Source organism: Oncorhynchus masou, chromosome 11 (genome assembly GCF_036934945.1).
Source record: "Oncorhynchus masou masou isolate Uvic2021 chromosome 11, UVic_Omas_1.1, whole genome shotgun sequence".
Lineage (NCBI taxonomy): Eukaryota > Metazoa > Chordata > Actinopteri > Salmoniformes > Salmonidae > Oncorhynchus > Oncorhynchus masou.
Genome location: NC_088222.1, coordinates 45,643,152 through 45,656,412, shown reverse-complemented (window position 1 = coordinate 45,656,412; position 13,261 = coordinate 45,643,152). Strand labels below are relative to the sequence as shown.

Sequence of the window (13,261 nt, the reverse complement as noted above, 5' to 3'; positions counted from 1 at the left end):
ACAAATGCAAATACCCCCAAGCCATAAGATTGCTAAAATAGTCCGGGTAGCTATTTGGTTAACTATCAACTTTGACCCTTGCACTAACCCTTTTTTGACTTGATACACCAACACTGACACTCCAACACATACACACCTACTGTCTAGTATCTATCCTGTCGCCTATTCACTTCTCTCCTATGTACACATTTACATGTTGTATTTAAACCTTATTTTACCAGGTAAGTTGACTGAGAACACATTCTCATTTACGGCAACAACCTGGGGAATAGTTACAGTGGAGAGGAATGAGTCAATTTAGAAGCTGGGAATGATTAGGTGGAAACGATGGTATGAGAGCCAGATTGGGAATTTAGCCAGGACACCGGGGTTAACACCCCTACTCTTACGATAAGTGCCATGGCATTTTTAGTGACCACAGAGTCAGGACACCCATTTAATGTCCTATCCTATCCTATCCTGCACACAAACTCAGTACTGGAACGAACTACAAAAATCTCTGAAACTGGAAACACTTATCTTATCTCCCTCACTAGCTTTAAGCACCAACTGTCAGAGAAGCTCACAGATTACTGCACCTGTACATAGCCCACCTATAATTTAGCCCAAACAACTACCTCTTTCCCTACTGTATTTATTTTATTTATTTATTTAATTATTTTGCTCCTTTGCACCCCATTATTTTCATTTCTACTTTGCACATTCTTCCACTGCAAATCTACCATTCCAGTGTTTTACTTGCTATATTCTATTTTCATTTTTTTTTCACCTTTATTTAACAAGGTAGGCCAGTTGAGAACAAGTTCTCATTTACAACTACAACCTGGCCAAGACAAAGCAAAGCAGTGCGACACAAACATAGGGATAAACAGATTACACATGGGATAAACAGTCATATAGTCAATAACACAATAGAAACATCTGTATACAGTGGGTGCAAATTAACTAAGGAAGTAAGGCGACAAAGTAATTACAATATAGCAATTTACACTGGAGTGATAGATGTGCAAGTAGAAATACTGGCGTGCAAAAGAGCAGAAAAACAAACCAAATATGGGGATGAGGTAGATAGTTGGTTGGTTGGATGGGCTATTTACAGATGGGCTGTGTACAGCTGCAACAATCGGTAAGCTGCTCTGACAGCTGACGCTTAAAGTTAGTGAGGGAGATGTTTGGCTGCATGAGTGAAGGGGGCTTTGTTGCGAAATAGGAAGCCGATTCTAGATTTATCTTCGGATTGGAGATGCTTAATATGAATCTCGAAGGAGAGTTTACAGTCTAGCCAGACACCTGGGTATTTATAGTTGTCCACATATTCTGAGTCGGAACCATCCAGGGTAGTGATGCTAGTTGGGCAGGCAGCGATCGGTTGAAGAGCATTCATCTTGTTTTACTAGCATTTAAGAGCAGTTGGAGGCAACGGAAGGAGTGTTGTATGGCGTTGAAGCTTGTTTGGAGGTTTGTTAAAACAGTGTCCAAAGAAGGTGCCAGATGTATACAGAATGGTGTCCTCTGCATAGAGGTGGATCAAAGTGGCACCTCCATAGAGAATGCCAGAGGTCCGCATAGCAGGCCTTACAATTTGACACACTGAACTCTATCTGAGAAGTAGTTAGTGAACCAGGCGAGGCAGTCATTAGAGAAACCAAGGCTGTTGAGTCTGCCGATAAGAATACGGTGATTGACAGAGTTGAAAGCCTTGGCCAGGTCGATGTAAGCAACTGCACAATATTGTCTTTTATCAATAGCAAGGACTCGTTTGATATCAAATTATGCAATTATGCAAATTATGCAACAGGGTTCTTGGTTCTGATCAATAACCTGATGGTCACTCTGACAGAGCTCCTCTGTGGAGAACCTTCCATAAGGACACCCATCGCTATAGCACTCCGCCAATCAGGCCTTTATGGTAGAGTGGCCAGACAGAAGAAACTCATCAGTAAAAGGCACATGACAGCCCTCTTGGAGTTTGCCAAAAGGCACCTAAGGAACTCTCAGACTATGAGAAACAAGATTCTCTTGCCTGATGAAACCAATATTGAACTGTTTGGCCTGAATGCCAAGTGTCATGTTTGGAGGAAACCTGGCAAAATCCCTACAGTGAAGCATGGTGGTGGCAGCATCATGCTGTGGGGATGTTTTTCAGCTTGAGGGACAGGGGGACGAGTCAGGATTGTGGGAAAGATGAACAAAGATCCTTGTTGAAAACCTTCTCCAGAGTGCTCAGGACCTCAGACTGGGGGCGAAGGTTCACCTTCCAACAGGACAATATCCCAAAGCAAACAGGCAAGACAATGCAGGAGAGGTTTCGGGACAAGTCTCTGAATGTTCTTGAGTGGCCCAGTCAGAGCCCGGACTTGAACCCGATCGAACATCTCTGGAGAGATGCTGTGCAGCGACGCTCCCCATCCAACCCAACAGAGCTTGGGGATCTGCAGAGAAGAATGGGAGAAACTCCCCAAATACAAGTGTACCAAGCTTGTAGCATCATACCCAAGATGACTTGAGGCTGTAATATGTACTGAGCAAAGGATCTGAATACTTATGTAAATGTTATAATTCAGTTTTTATTTTTAATACATATGCCCAAATTTAAAAAAAAAACTGTTTTTGCTTTGTTATTATGGGGTAGCTAGATTGAGGAGGGAAAAAACAATTTAATCAATTTTAGAATAAGGCTGTAAAGTAATTGTGGAAAAAGTCAACGGGTCTGAATACATTCCAAATGCGCTGTATATTTACTGTGTGTATGTGATGTGAACTTCCATGAGGGCGACCAATGACGACACTACCAAACAGAGCTAGCTGGTAAATCAAGCTCTTGGCGAACTTCAGTCGGGAGTAGAGCAAATATGTCTTCACTCCTGAGAAAAGCCTTCAATGCTTTTATTTTCTTTTCTTTCTATTAAGTTATGCCCTCCAGTTCTGATATAACTGCTGCTATACCAGCATCAACACCAACCTCCTCAAGAGCAGACAGTTTTGTTATGATTTGACTTCTGCAAACCACAGATGATCAGAGGATGCCGATTGGTTTGGCCATACAGTGGATGGAAGGGAGGGGCTCAAATAGTTTGAATCTGGTCGTGGCCAGACTATATTTGTAGCAAAACAGAATGTAAGCTTGCGAGATCAGGATGAGCTATGAGTTCGCGCTCGCCCAGTGCTGGGCAATCATTTTTACATTTGTAAATGTATATATGGACGTTCTACGACCTTTTCAAATCAATGTCTATTTCTAATGACCAGCTTGGATATTAGTTAGTGCACATAAAGATTCATCTCTATTGTACAAAAAGAAATTAAGACATTAATTTGAATTACTATTTTGACAGTACCTATAGTCTAATTTTCAACCCAAAATTAATGATAATCACTGGATTAAAGTTGCCCATTAAAATATCTTGAATCATGCATTCCTGCTTGGAGCTGTTAGATGAAACTATTTATTTATTGAATACCCCAGTAGTCTATGTATCATACTTCTTGATAAAGCACTATGAATGACTTCACAAGATGATTACTCATGATTTTTGGTCTGACAAAATCATGGGCTGGTCCCACAAACTGTAAAAGTTAATGGCACCAGTGATACCAGGGGAAAATGTTAGTCGGGAGCCCTGTAATATTAATTAAAACTTATGGTAGGAAAACACATGACAGACACTAATTTGCAATTTATCTTAAGTCATTAGCTAGGCTTTAATAACATAAAGGCATTAAGACAGACAGAGAACAAGAAGAAGCACATAATGACAGCAGAGAAGATGCTGAGATTGATAGACAGCACAACAGGGAGGCAAACAAAATGGCTTGAGAAGAGGCACAGGTATAGTATTGAGCTGTATCTCCAGTGGTGTTTTAACACATCATATTTGGTTTAAACATGAGCTGGTTAAAAAAAAGAGGAGCAGGACCATGTTTCAGTCACTTTTGTGTTTTGGAACTCTAGTCATATCCCCACAATGTTCCCAAAACCCAAGGAAACATTCTGAGAACCTTTACATATCAGACAAAATGTGTTCTGAGAATGTTCTTGTAACATCAGGTGAATGTTTTTTGCACCCTAAAAGAAACATTGTATAATCAATCACACAACAGGACAGTTTTGGGAACATATCTTTTGTGATGACCCCACAATGTACCCAACCCGACTGTTCCCACAACCTAATGAAACATTCTGTGAACCTTTAAAGAACAGACAAAATGTGTTCTGGCAAATGTTTCATACAAACCTGGTTTAATCAACAGCACAGTTTTTGTGTTACGAAAACATTTGCCACAACCTTGACGAATGTTCTGGGAACTTTCCTAATCAAATTTTGGTTTGCTGGGAAAACATTACATATACATTGTGTTATCATCTGGAAACCTAATGAGAACATTTTGGGAATATTCTATGGTAGTTGGTACAGATGTTGTGCACAACATTTTAGTGAATGCTAGGAGAACATTCCAAGGATATTTCATTTAAAATAATTAAATAACATTTTTATTTATCAAAAACATTATCATCCCATTAGATAAAACCCTAAATAGAACTTAATGGGAATCTTAGCTTATGTTCTGGAAATGTTCCCTGTTTGCTGGGATAATACTATGTTGCATTCCTGATATGATGTTCTCATACAAGTAGGACTGTTTCCTCGACAGAGGAGAGAAAAACTTTATGTTTTATAGTAATTTCCTCCAAGTCTACAAATTTTGCCATGAATAGTAAAGAAAATCTTTGCTTTAAAGCAAGTTTGCTGCAATTCAAAAAAATTGCCATTGGGCAGAGAGAAGATTTAGAAATTTCATAAGTAATTTCATGCAATTCTACTGATCCATAGGGTGGAGAGAAATGTTTGCAGTTTTTAACATGCTATCTGAGAGTGGGGGCCACCCGGGTCGGTAATTCAACCATGATCACTACACGCTTAGAAAGCTGGCTAGACTAATTAACCAATCACATTTTTATTTTGCTGACACGGGCTAATTGAGTGACTATCAGTGTCTGACATAAGAGAAAAATTGCTGATGCACAAACAAATTTCGAATTTGCACTTTGTGTATACAGTAAGTTGAGACCTCGACTGAGTTCCTTTAAAAAAAATGTATCCCGGGCCTACTTAAGGCGGTCCCGTCTCTGTTCTCGGGGAGTTAACATGTATGCCTACACCCATTCTAACGTCTCACCGATTTCCTGTCTGTTCAGTCTTTTGTATGAATAAACATAGCAATCAGATGTGATCACCTTTCCCATTCTTTCTTTTCTCCTCTCCACAGTTTGTTCACAGTTTTCCAAAGGAGTCTATGCCATCATCGGACTGTATGACAGGAAGACAATGAACATGCTCATGTCATTCTGTGGGGCTCTCCACGTCTGCTTTGTGACACCCAGTTTCCCCATAGAAACCAACAACCAGTTTGTGATCCAGCTGAGACCGGAACTCCAGGAGCCCCTCATTGCCCTGATCCAGCACTACAAATGGACCAAGTTCGTTTACATGTACAGCTCACATTCAGGTACTGCTCATCATTCGGTCATTTTTGTTTTGTGTAACCTCTTGAGAAAGTCAAACTGTACACTAGGCTACTTGGAAAAAAGAGATGCATACTTTCACAATACACAGATAAAGCACAGTTGATCAATGTTAATTCTGGATACGTTCTATTATTGAAGTATTTGTGGATATATTATTGATATTTGTTAGGTGTATTCTCTCTCAGTTCAGAGTGGCATTAATTGAAATTGTTTGGAATGTTGTACAGTCAGACTCGTCCAATTAAAGTTTGCTGTACTGTTTCCCCTCTGACTACGAGTGTTGCCATGCTGTATATGGTATGTGATATTGTTTTACAACATCTGTGGATGTATTTGTGTTTGTTAAATGCGTTGTTTGGTATTCTGCCAGAAGCTCCTCTAGATGTGTAAGCTGTACTCTGTAAACTGTACGTCCTCAATGCACATTTTGTGCTTGGATGGGCATATTTAACTGCGATGGTCTCCTATGGGAAATGAGCCCCTGGTGCATGTTCATCTTCAATTTGCAGCCACTCAACTGTAACCTTCACTCAACTTCAGTGCCATCAGAAGCAGATGCAGCGAGTAGGAGATGTGAACTGCTTAATGATGCAGAGTCTGGTTGATGCAGTGGATGTGCCCAGGACATGTAGACCTAAGTGTCTGAACCGTAGATGAACAAATATAATTACATAATGTGTACTTGCTTGCTTATTTTTTAACATGTACAGTCTGTGATCTGCACATAAGTGGTTCTTTGACAATGGATCGTTTTTTTGTTGTATATTTCCGGTGAGATCCATGCAGCGGGACAAATGCTCCATCGATTTGTTTATCTAGCCGTAGCGCTTTAGTCTTGGACAAGGAACTCAAGGTTGTCGACTTCTTCATGACACATCCGAGTGACACACCTCCCTCACCGCCATTGATTCAAGCCCTGTTGCCTGGATACTGCACTGCACAGTCAGTGGTTATTTAAGCCTTTTAGGGAACTTCACTCCAATGTTTATGTCTGTGACTATGTGTCTGTGTAAAGTGTGTGTGTGTGCGTGCGCTGAGGCTTCCATTACATATGTACTCTTCAGGATATAACCAGAGATGAATCACTCCTGCATTACTCTAACACTAAAGCCAGAGCTCAGGCCTCGAGAAGCCACACTGCCCTGCTCCGTAGTGTGACGCCTCAAGGCTAGACTCCAGAGAACAGTTTTGTAACCATACGGCAAGACATGATTCCCCGTAGTCTGGTGAGAAAGGACCATTGGGCCAGTAACTGAAAGGTTGCTGGATAAAATCCCTGAGCTGACAAGGTAAAAATGTGTAGTTCAGCCCCTGAGCAAGGCAGTTAAACCCCAACAACTGCTCTCCGGATGCACATGGTGTAGGTGTAAGGCAGCTCTGATTCCGAGGGGTTAAATGTGGAAGATGCATTCTGTTGTACAACTGACTAGGTATCCCACTTTCCCTTAAGTGTTACATTACAGTATGATTTCTAGGGCTGAAACGATAGCAGTTTCACAATCTCCCCCCCCATGACTAAACTTCAAACATGAAGCAGACCTAACCTCTTTGGTCCTTTAAAAACCTTCTGAATGTAAAATATTGTGTGTTATAGATTGGAAAATAAATACATGTGACTCTGGATGACAACAACATCCTGATGTTTGTTTTCAACATTAGGGTTGCATTTCTAAAGAAGTTAAATTCCTTGCCTAGATACTAACTAGTATCACGATACTGGTATCGTCCTGGCCCTAATGATTGCCCTCACAGACTACAAGAGGACTGTAAAAGGTTTACATTGTTTTTTACTTTTTGTTTTTTATGTTATCTTTTGTTTTCCGTGACTCTTTATAATTGTAATCCAGTTTTCTGGCTCCTCCTTGCTAGTTTACACGTATGTTTGCAATAGTGAAAAGGAAGACAACGCTATTGTTTTGCATCAAAGACTCAGCCTCTTAACCTAGACAGGGTCTATAGTATAAAGACCAAAATCCACACTGTATATCGGGGTTAAAAAATCTACACTACACAAATAGAGACAGTGCAGAAATTGAGTTTGGGTTTGTGCGACATTTTAGAGGAGCTGTGATGGGCAGGTCAGTGAAAGCAGCAGAGAAAGGGACCGATAGGAGCCCAGGTTGCTTTCTTTGCCAATCCCAACACTGATCTCTTCCGTTTCACTGCTGCAGTGGTGTGACGCGTTGCTAGCGCTAGACAGATAGAGGGAGCACAGCGTTTGTCTCCCTAGTTTATCTGCAGGTTAGTGTTGCTCAGTGGACGATAAAGCTGGTTTGCTCTCCGGTGTGAGACAATTTCACAGCTGCTGAGATGAGCTCTATGTGCCTGTACAGAGACGACAGAAAGTGTATTGCAAGGCGAGCAGAGGCAGTTTAAAAATTTGATTCGACATAGTGTTTTAATTCACATTAATTGCATTTAAACCTCACTGTTACTTCTGACAACCTACTTTTGTCATCTGTTGCGTAATCCATGTCGCAACTAAAATTAGAAAAACGTCACTTTCTGTTTCTATATATGACAGAAAATAACAGACTTAGATAACCATTCAATCTCTCTCAGAGCATGAAATATTTTGTTTTTACTGCTAATGAATGCAAAGGCAAAATTATTATACATAGCACACATCACTAGGAGATTTTCCTTGTCAGGTCACATGGTCAGGAAAAGTCTTAGCCCTGTGCATCACGAATGCATGATGTAATTGCTCTATCTGCATACAAATTAAAAGCTGTGACTAATTTTATGAGTGCATTACTACATCGACTGCATGGCTCCAGTGATAGCTTGATATAGAAAGGCAGCAGCTTGCTGTGGTTCCAAATGTATGATCTCCATTTGGGTGTACTTGGGTATTTTTGGTAAATGATATGCATTGTTAATGTTTATGCAAATCATATGCGGTGTAGAAAGAGATCTATATTTAATTTCTTCTCTACTCAGACCTACATGTCATCTTATGCTCTTCCTTCTGAACAAAGCTGTTGTTTTAGAGAGAATTCTGAGGACTTTGGTACTGAGGTCGCCCACTGGTTGATTCAGACAACATATACTACTATAAACAGAGGGCCAGAGAAAAACAACAACAATCTCTCCCACATCACAACTAAAGAAATCATCTCCCACTTTGTTCATGCCAAGGAGGATTTGTTGGGCTACCTTAATCAACATCATCTGCACCCAGGGAGCAATTGTTAGAGGTTAACTCCCTTGCTCAAGGCAGTTATGTTTTGAGGGAATACGGAATGGAGGATCGCACAGAACTTTTGGAAGAGTTAGAGAAGGAAAGTGAACGTGAAGAGATTGAGGACAAATTAATTGTGGGGGCGGTACAGTGATGACTGCTGAGAAGGAGCTGAGTGTAGAGGGAAGCGGTGTGGTGAGGCAGGTTGGTGCCAAGTGCAAAAAGAGGCATACAGGTTCTAGTTTCTCAGAGATGGAACCTGCCGAAAGTATGGATGTAGTACGTGCGGTGAGGACCGCCGAGGTCAGGCCTTGTCCCGAGGATGAAAAGGATCATTCTGGCTCAGTGGGAGTGAGATTTGTAGCGAGAATTGATCCTTGCATTTTGGCTGATCCATATGTGGTGAAAGGTTAGGTGGAGAAGAGGTTGGGGACTTTTGAGTTGGTGAGAGTAACTTGGAGTGGAATAGTGATGATTTATTGTGTTTCTTCAGTCCAGAGGGAGAGGGTGCTACGGATCACGTGATTAGGGACAAGAAATGTGACTTTCTTTGCTCTCCGGAGCAGGGCACCTTTGAAAGAAGTGATAACAGAGGTGGCATTGAATGTTGAGGAGGAATAGAAATGTAATATTGCCGGTGTCTGTGCTGCCTGCCATTTGGTGCGATGCAGACCCCCGGCGGAGAGCGTGGGGAAACAAAGAAGGGATTGTCTCCTGCTGTGTTTTGATGTAGAGTCTTTGCCTGACAAGGACAAGTTAGGAAGTGTAAGTTATCCCTTGAGAGCTTTTGTTTTGAAATACTACAATGTTTAAGGTGTCAAGTTTATGTGCATGCTGCAGCAGTGTGTAGAAGGGAGATTCCTAGATATGAAAAGTGTGCAAGAGGGCATTAGATGAAGGAATGTGTAGTATCGGTGAAGAAAGTTGTGGGGGTGCCAATGGGGCTGGAGACCCGAGGTGTCCAATGAGAGAAAGGCAGGTTGAGGTTGCCAGGGTTAGAGTAGTAGAGAGAGTGTTGTATGCCGAAGCAGTGAAGAGTGTGGTAGAGGAAGATGGTTGCAAGGTGAAGGATACTGAAAGGATTCCTGTGAGTAGACAGAGAGCGATGGGAAGAGTTTGTGATTCAGTAAGGTGGGCTCTTTAGCATTCATAGCCATGCTTGTCAATTGTACTGCATAAATGGATCAGAAGTCACAGAAAATAGAGGTTGTGGTGGCACCAGCTGAGAAGTACTTAGGATTACGAGGATTTACTACAAAACAGTTGCAGGGGGTGTTGAGTGGTAAAAGGAAATGGGCATACCTCGTCAGTTGTACAACTGAATGCATTCAACTGAAATGTGTCTTCCGCATTTAACCAAACCCCTCGGAATCGACATCCACGTCATTGGCACACGGGTTAACTGCCTTTCTCAGGGGCAGATAGTTCGGGAGTGTTCTGTCCTCTCAGAACGTTGGTCTGGAGGAGGATTAGATAGGGTTAAATAGTAGAATGGGGTGGTGTTTTTTTGTTGTTGAGAGGGCTAATAATTTTATATTACCATATGAAGAATTTAATGTAGGTATGTCAAACACCAGTACAGTAGGTGGAGGTGATGGCACCTAAAAGTTGAACGCGATCCTCCAACCAAATCCTAAAGGTGGCGGCTTGCCTTTTTACAATGCCTGGAATTGCCTCTATACTATAACATATGAAAATGCTAAGTAGCCTACTAACCTGATGAATTATAAAGTAATTTATCAGGTTGGTCAGTTTCAGGTCAGACCTGAAGGTGGCGTGTTTAAATTGCATCTGATACTTTTGTTTTAGCTCTATTGTTAATATTTGCCTTAACAAGATTGCCTTGCAGTTGTACTTTGTAGGAGGCTGTCTGTTTTGATCAAAAATGTCATTTGAAGACAGTCACTCTGGCCCTGAGATAAAGGTGAATGGGGGCCTCTTTGAAGAGTATTTGGAAATTCAGGCATTTGGAAATTGCTTCCAAGGATGAACCAGACTTTGAGGTCTACAAAATTTCTGAGGTCTTGGCTGATTTCTTTTGATTTTCCCATGATGTCAAGCAAACAGGCACTGAGTTTGAAGGTAGGTCCTTGAAGTACATCCACAGGTACACCTCCAATTGAATCAAATCATTTCAATTAGCCTCTCTGAAGCTTCTAAAGCCATGACATAATTTTCTGGAATTTTCCAAGCTGTTTAAAGGCACAGTCAACTTAGTGTATGTAAACTTCTATCCCACTGGAATTGTAATACAGTGAATTATAAGTGAAATAATCAGTCTGTTAACAATTGTTGGAAAAATTACTTGTATCATGCACTAAGTAGATGTCCTAACCGACTTGCCAAATCTATAGTTTGTTAACAAGGAATTTGTGGAGTGGTTGAAAAACAAGTTTTAATGACTCCAACCTCAGTGTATGTAAACTTCTGACTTCAACTGTACATATAGTGCTTTCATTTCTAAGTGGTAAAAAATATGTATGAAAATAACATCAAATAAAAGGTGACATTCTGCAGTGTCACCTCTATATGACACATTTTATCAAGACAAATGCCGGAATATAGAGCCAAATTAAACATTTTAGCTTCACTGTCCAAGTGCATTAAATGTGTAGGGGAGTGTACGATATGTCAGAAACAATGTCTCAGAACAGAAGATCCTTATTTTCATGCTTATACTTCTGCTTCAAAACGGATTTACATAAACAGAAGGGCACACGAGAAAGAAAACCCAAGCCTCACTTCCTCCACCACATCATTAAACATACGGGTGAACATAAATCGGAGAGAATTTATATGGGGGAATATTGATGTGCCGGTGTTATTGATACAGGGAAGGAAAGGCATTGATACAGGGAAGGAAAGGCATTGATACAGGGAAGGAAAGGCATTGATACAGGGAAGGATAGGCATTAATTCAAATGGTTCAGCTGCAGTCGCACGTCACCCATCTAAGTTCCAAGTCGTGTTCCTCAAGGAGAGAAGAGACGTGAATGGGGGAAGGAAGGGGAGAGGGGGGCCACTGAAGTAGTTCCCTCCACTTCATAGGCTCTCTTTACTATGATCACCCCCAACTGCATAATGTCTTCAGATTAACTGACTTCAAACATACTTCCTCCTTGTCTTCCTCATTGCAAAATACTCTAGCCTTTCCATTTCCAGTATTAAACGGGGGGGAAGCCATTTGAATTGCTAAATTTGTCCCTTTTTAAACTTTGGGCCTTTGGGAAAGCAGATACGAAGCAGCACATATAATTTGGCTGAGGAGAATAAATAGGCATGCAGACAGCAGCATGGTGCCTCAGCTTGGCTGTCAATTTTAGGTGTGGTGACAGTGATTTCAGGTGACTGGTGTGAAAACAACCTGCGCAGCTCTGCCTCGCACACAGTCTGCTGTTTAGCTCGGTGATATCCTCTGTTCCCTCTATGCAGTGGCACTGTGCTAAACAAACCACTTCTGATCAAAAAGCATTAGGAATTTATAATACCCGTTTATTTACCAAGGTGGATTTAAAGGCAAGAGTACACATAGTATGTACAGTGCCTTCAGAAAGTATTTACACCCCTTGACTTACACATTTTGTTACAGCCTGGATTCCAAATTGATTCAATTGTTGTTGTTTTTCTCACCCATCTACACACACACACAATACCCCATAAAGTGAAAACAACATGTTTTTTTCATGTTTTTTTTGTAAATGTAAAAAAATAAACATGTTACAAACACATTTGGCAGTGATTACAGCTGCAAGTCTTTCCGGATAAGTCTGTAAGAGCTTTGCACACCGGGATTGTACAAAATTCTTCAAGCTCTGTCAAGTTGATTGTTGATTATTGCACGACAGCCACGTCTTGCCATAGATTTTCAAGCCAATTCAAGTCAAAACTGTAACTAGGCCACTCAGGAACATTCAATGACATCTTGGTAATCAGCTGCAGTGTACATTTGGCCCTGTGTTATGGGTTATTGTCCAGCTGAAAGGTGAATTTGGCTCCCAGTGTCTGTTGGAAAGCAAACTGAACCAGGTTTTCCTGTGGGATTTTGCCTGTGCTTAGCTCTAGTTTCAAGTTTTAATGTCACATGCACAGAGAAATGACTTTGTTGCAAGCTCTAAATCCAACAATGCAGTAACAATAACAATGTAAAACTAAAAATAACAAGTTAAAACCAAAACACAGGAGAAATAAGAATAAGAACATGATAAAGTAAGCAAGTATACTATACAGGGTCAGTACCAGTACCATATTTAAAATGTGAAGGGATACTGGATTGACATACATGCATACATGCATGCATACATACATGCATACATACATACCACCGTTCGAAAGTTTGGGGTCACTTAGAAATGTCCTTGTTTTTGAAAGAAAAGCAACAACAAAAAAATCTTAAAATACATCAAATGAGTCAGAAATACATTGTCTACACTGTTAATGTTGTAAATGACTATTTTAGCTGGAAACATCTGACTTTTAATGGAATATCTACATAGCCATTCAAAGGCCCATTATCAGCAACCACCTCCTGTGTTCTCCTGTGTTCTCCTGTG

The 13,261-nt window shown here is 40.8% G+C and overlaps 1 protein-coding gene across 2 annotated transcripts in view; it reads left to right on the top strand.

Annotated features, from left to right (window-relative positions):
* Window positions 1-13,261, top strand: part of LOC135548736 (glutamate receptor 1-like) — a 90,858-nt gene that overhangs the window by 33,332 nt on the left and 44,265 nt on the right. For both annotated transcript variants that reach the window (XM_064978617.1, XM_064978618.1), the window contains one exon: window positions 5,269-5,508. In XM_064978617.1, the coding sequence (XP_064834689.1) occupies window positions 5,269-5,508 (240 nt within the window). The remainder of the gene's footprint in view (window positions 1-5,268; window positions 5,509-13,261) is intronic.